The 6406-nt window shown below is 40.2% G+C and overlaps 1 protein-coding gene across 1 annotated transcript; it reads right to left on the reverse strand.

Annotated features, from left to right (window-relative positions):
- Window positions 1–1357: 1357 nt before the first annotated feature.
- LOC117325293 lies at window positions 1358–5572 on the reverse strand. The gene is made up of 2 exons (XM_033881411.1): window positions 4712–5572; window positions 1358–2586 (listed from the first exon to the last, which is right to left on the reverse strand). The coding sequence occupies exons 1-2, from the start codon at window positions 5040–5042 to the stop codon at window positions 1754–1756; spliced, it is 1164 nt and encodes a 387-aa protein (XP_033737302.1). The 5' UTR covers window positions 5043–5572; the 3' UTR covers window positions 1358–1753.
- Between the last annotated feature and the right edge of the window lie 834 nt (window positions 5573–6406).

Consider the following 6406-nt stretch of genomic DNA (forward strand, 5'->3'; position numbering starts at 1 on the left):
TCTAATCCCTCAACATTAAGTTGATGTAATAGAATTACATGTATATATAATTAAAACTTTTTTTCCGGCTTCAATAGTGCCTAGAAAACAAGCATGATCCGATTATACTCTGGTGTAAACATTGTAAGGGAGACACCAAAATCAGTGTGAGGGGAGATAACTCTCAGAACTGGCTGCATATTCTAACTGGGTAACACTCAAAAATAGTTTTCCGTGTAATTTTATAACGTGGATTGCTGGTAATGCTACAATTCGTATTGATTTACAATATACAGCTGACCTTCGGTATGCTCGCCATATCCTTCCACAACACATTCAGCTAACGTCCTATAGTGTTCGTCTGTCATAATCCCCCGGAGAGAGATTTTAGTCTAGGACAGTCAACTTTCAGCAAAAATAATAGCACTTATCTTGGTGAATGTTTGTAACAGAGGTTACAACTCTACATGGGGTGCCGCGATTTTCGTTCGATAGAAAAACGTATAACCTCGAGGTCAGGTGTCATAATCCGTGGGGTTTGGATTCATATAGTATTACATTGTATATAACGCCCTACCAACAGCTGTGGTCATTTAAGGACAGCCTCTCCTGCTTGTTGTTTAACGTCCTATCAACAAATATGGTCATTTAAGGACGGCCTCCCTTGTGTATTGTTTAATTTCCTATCCACAAATATGGTCATTTAAGGACGGCCTCCCTTGTGTATTGTTTAATTTCCTATCCACAAATATGGTCATTTAAGGACGGCCTCCCTTGTGTATTGTTTAATTTCCTATCCACAAATATGGTCATTTAAGGACGGCCTCCCCTGTGTATTGTTTAATTTCCTATCCACAAATATGGTCATTTAAGGACAGCCTCCCCCGTGAGCCGAATCAGTGATACTTTTGATCATATCGGTGACCATGTAAGTAGTTAGCACGGCTACTCACACCGTCGACCGCCAGAATATTCACTATACCTTACACTTGTTTGACACGTGGGGGCACTGGCTTGAAATAATTCGGATTGACACGAATATTCTTATTTTTATCAAAATCAAAATGCTTTCTGATCAACGAAGCTATTCTTCGGCTGAAAAATAGAAACGATATACCAAAATGGCTGTGCTCGTGCGCCGGCTTTGTCCGTTATCCGACATCTTGCCAAACACTTTTCCGATTGGTCAGATTTTCCGCATCCATAATCTACGGAACCAATCAGATTACTTAATTTGATTAATAGATAATTCATGAATACGAGAAATTTTCGGCCAGTGCCCCCACGTGATCGGAGCTATGCTAAGATCGACAGATCACGTGGGTACCGACGATGAGGAACTCACAGACACAGTGAGAGATAACACGTGACTTCGGAAGTAAGTTAATATATTTAATGTTGTTAGTACTGTAAGGCGACGAACTTGTCGGTACGTGTTACGTACCTCCACTCTGGCCGTATCCATGAAAAGATACAAGACATGTGTTCATTTTTTCGAGATAATGATTCGTCAGGAGTATTGGAGTATTGTGCTATATAATAAGAATATAATGGAAAACGTAAAAGAGAAGGATATAGTACATGTTCATATGTATATACATAATGTATCACCAAATTGCCATATGCTCTACACATAAACATATTTCTGTAAATCTATTCATCAGATACACTAACCACGGTTGTATATATATACATATATATATATAACTACCAGGGTATGTTGTGATAAGTTATGACAGTGATTGACATAGATTGGCATGCCTGGCTGTAAATGTTACAAATAAATATGTGTGGTGATCACACCAAACCTAGCACTGTTGGTGGCGCTCTCTAAGTCCTCGTGCATATGACTTTCGTCTAAGGAGCCAATATTGCGACCGCTTGTTTGGGTGATTTTCTGTCCAAATTTGAATTTATATTTGATATCCATACAGAATTCCGGTACATTTGTCTCACATAATTTGTTGGCCTTTTTAACCACTGGGTTTGAGGAAAGGTCGTTTTTATTCAATGCCAGTTGAAATTTGAGTGGGGATGATATTGGAATTTCTATCATGGTGTACCCACGAGGGTCAAGCACGCATCCGAACAGAGTTGTTTCCTCAAACGAGTCAAGTAGAGTGAAGAGGCCAGTAAATTTGGTCAGCCGAGGCCGCCTTTTGCCACTGAGAAATCTCACGAGAGCTGGGAACTTGGACGTCTTAATAAGACACTCACTATCAACTGACAAACGGCCGTCGCCATTTTGATTGGGTATAACCTCCACGAATTCGCCCGACTGTGACAGAGGAAGAAGCACGTCCAAGTTTTTCTCGTCTCTACACTTGAGGTACCTGACCTGTGTTTTAGGTCCGCCACGCAGGCTGTACAGCCGGCCTTCACTCTGTAAGTGTGTGGTACCCAGGTAAACACGATCTACCAGTAACACGTTACCGGGGCTGTAGTTGACCTGGTCGTAATCCTGGGACTCGGGGCCAGGTCCTATCACACTGGCTGTGAGTTTAGTGAGTGTGAGGAACGCTGTCACCTGGTTCTGGACCAAACTCTCAAGCTGCTTATAACAAGTGCTGTCCTTCGCAGTTCGTGAATTCAAACGGAGAAAACGACCTGTGAAAAACAATAAAGATAACCATTAAATGAATTACCTGTCCCACTTATGTGGTATGTCAGTACGGAGTAAGTTTAAATAAACTCCAAATCTACTACAAAATCACTAGTCTTCCAAAATTATCTTAATTTCTAATTTAACCGAAAAAAAACTCTTCTTGAAGACCACAGACCCGGTTCGACGACTTTCCTTTGGAGGTGAGACAAAAATTAACTTGAAATAGAATAAAAGCCAATGCTTCGTACACGCAGTCTGTTTTAGCTTCAGTGCAAAACGTTGGGATATACTAACAAAAGATCCCAGACTGATATTTTTTCCTTTTTCCATCTTTCACTCTTCCTTCAAAACAGATTTAATAACTTTATATAAGGATATACAACAGGAGCAACCTGTTAAAATCCAAGATGGACATACTCTTCGTCGTTCATGCTGGAGACCAAGAGGAACCTCAAGTTTGAGAAAGAACAATAATGACCATTCAGTACATTAAGAAATTGTTATAACAACGCAGTTTAAATTGCCAAAACTAAAGAGGTTACTTGTTGGTCATATTGGTATCAGGTTGGTCCTATACCGAAATATGCTTAACTATGGATCAAGGGGAACCTACAAGTACATATGAAATTTGAGAACTGGCAGTAATAAACATCAATTGTCAAAATCCAAGATGGCCGCCTATCAGCCATATTGGATTTTGACAACTTACATATGAAATTTGAGAAAGATTCCTTTAGTTCTGTACTTTCTGAGAAATAGCGGTTACAAACTTCAATTGTCAAAATCCGAGATGGCTGCCTGTCGGCCACGCTGTTTTCCTATCGGTCCCAAAATACAATATGCACAACAAGGAACAAAGTTGAACCTACATTTGAATTTGAGAAAGATTCCTTCAGTACTTTCTGAGAAATAGCGGTTACAAACTCCAATTGTCAAAATCTAATATGGCCGCCTGTCGGCCACGTTGTTTTCCAATCGGATCGGTCCAAAAATGCAATATGGCTGCCTATCGGCCATGTTGTTTTCCTATCTGTCCTAAAATACAGTATGCAAAACTAAGGACCAAGGGAAACCCACATATGAAAAGTGAAAAATTTATTTCTTTCTGACGAAAAATCATCACAAACATCAGATGTCAAAATCCAAGATGGCCGCCTTTCGGCTATGTTGTTTTTCGATTGGTACTGAAATGCAATATGCCAAACTAGGAACCAAAGGAGACCTCATATGAAATTTGAGAAAGATTTCTTTGGTATTTGAGAACTAGAGGTTACAAACTTCAATTGTCAAAATCCAAGATGGCCGCCTGTCGGCCATGTTGTTTTCCAATCGGTCCAAAAATCAAGTATGCACAACTAAGGATCAAGGGAAACCTGCATATCAAATTTAAGAAAGATCCCTTGGGTGCTTTCTGAAAAAATAGCGATAACAAGAATTGTTTACGGACGGACTACGGACCGCGGACAACGGACGCAAGGCAATTTGAATAGCCCACCCATTGGCAAAATGATTATATCATATTATGTTTGTGTTCGATGATATTTGGTGTTCTTATTGCAGACAGGCGACTAATCAGGTGATTTTTCAGAACCTCTTTTAACCGAAAATGGAGTCTTGGGAAGATAGTCAACATCTTTTCATATTTTTGCATGCTTTAAAGGGTGTCGTATTATATTTAAAGCCAATAAAATTAATTCTTTTGCTATTAGTAATCTGGACAATAGGTAATCACATTAAAGAGAAAGAAGAGGTAATAGTGAGGAAATTTCAGGTTTTTTGTTTAAAGGCCACTTTGTCTGCATCAGTAGACAGTGAAAAAATCAGCTCGTTATTTGTAGTTTGTGTTTGTTTTTACTAAGCACAATTTATCAAAACGGGATCGGTCATGCTTAACTGCACATTGACTTTTACTTTATGTAGGCGCATGATAAACAATATTGATATCTCTTATTTTAACTAGACTAATCTCAACATAAATGGAACGGTTGAAACAGGTTTAAAAATAACTTTTTTTTTTCTAAATCTCAATGGTTTTATGTTAACTATCAAAACTGCCACTGGTATACTGATTATATCGCTGAGAGCACCTGTCTACGTGTTCGATAATCGAAATCATTTTAAACAAACCTTCGTAATCTGCTGGGATGACGATGGATTCATCCATTTCCGTATAACGTTGTGTTTCAGGGTCCATGATAACATTGCGAGCGAGCAGTTTCCGGATGGTTCTTTTCTGGTAAAGGTACACTGGCTGGGTGAGGTTTACTGGAAGTGTTGTGTTTTTCTTTGTAAAAATGCACTGTTGGGTACATTTCACGATTTGCGGGAAAGGGAATTGTTTAACGATTTCTTCCACAGTAAAGGATTGGGTGCTCCATTGCGCCCGACCCCCCTCGGATTTAGCAGACTGCGAGCGGTGGATAGAACCGTTATGACTGAGGGATCGTCTTGTAGACATTGTCACACTACTGGTAAGATTTACTTTCCTGTGATTTCACAACACATTGCTCCTTAGTGCCAAATATGGCATTCCTGAGTTAGGCCTCCATTTTCTAAACAGTTACATAGCGAGGGACCATTCGTATGCCAGCAAATCCAGAAGTTCATGTTCCTTCTCCAACAGAACACCAATGAAACTATTCACACACAAACAATCGCCATTCACATATATAACTACGTCCTTCCGAATACTATGTGGTATTATCGGCCACTGTCATTCTATTATAATCCTAAACTCTAAATAGCGAAACCTGCCAACCTGTTAGACAGGTTTTCCGTCGACCAGTAGCGGGTATATATTGTCGTAGCACTGCCTGGGACCCATTAAACTAGGTCCCGGAGCGATCTGACTGGTGAGGTATTTTACGAATGAGTAGATAATGAGATTATTTATTTCAGCGACCCGTATTTACACGTGTACCTGTTGTTAGTACAGATAGCTCCAATTTACACGGGTACCTGTAGTTACATGTGTACCTGTAGTAGGTACAGATCGCCGTGAGTGATCCGTAAAGGCTGTCCGAATACAGAGACATCATCGTGTCCACCATGTGTTCCGAATGTCATAAAGGCTGTCCGAATACAGAGACATCATCGTGTCCACCATGTGTTCCGAATGTCATAAAGGCTGTCCGAATACAGAGACAGCATCATGTCCACCATGTATTCCGAATGTCATAAAGGCTGTCCGAATACAGAGACATCATCGTGTCCACCATGTGTTCCGAATGTCATAAAGGCTGTCCGAATACAGAGACATCATCATGTCCACCATGTGTTCAGAATGTCATAAAGGCTGTCCGAATACAGAGACAGCATCGTGTCCATCATGTGTTCCGAATGTCATAAAGGCTGTCCGAATACAGAGACAGCATCGTGTCCATCATGTGTTCCGAATGATATAAAGGCTGTCCGACTAAAGAGACATCATCGTGATTTGGTTTGAAAATATTTTATTGTTTAGACACGATTGGATTGGGCATAAGTTTTTAACAACAGACAGACAGACAGACAGACCTAAGAGTAAGATGAATGTTAGGGTTCATACACGATATACACAATACATATCTTTAAATACGCTTAATTAAAACTACGTCATCGTCTCCACCATGTCTTCTGTATGTTGCAAAGTCTGCGAATAAAGAGACACCATCGTGTCCACCATATGTTCCGTAAAGGCTGCCCGGCTAAAGAGGCGCGGTCGTGTCCCACTTTGTGTTCCGTATGTAACAAAGATTGACATCCACTCTGATGCACAAGACATACCCTGGCAACTCGTGGACACCGCTAGAGTAAAATTGTCTACGGTACTACGCTTGTACT

This window comes from Pecten maximus, chromosome 4 (genome assembly GCF_902652985.1).
Source record: "Pecten maximus chromosome 4, xPecMax1.1, whole genome shotgun sequence".
Lineage (NCBI taxonomy): Eukaryota > Metazoa > Mollusca > Bivalvia > Pectinida > Pectinidae > Pecten > Pecten maximus.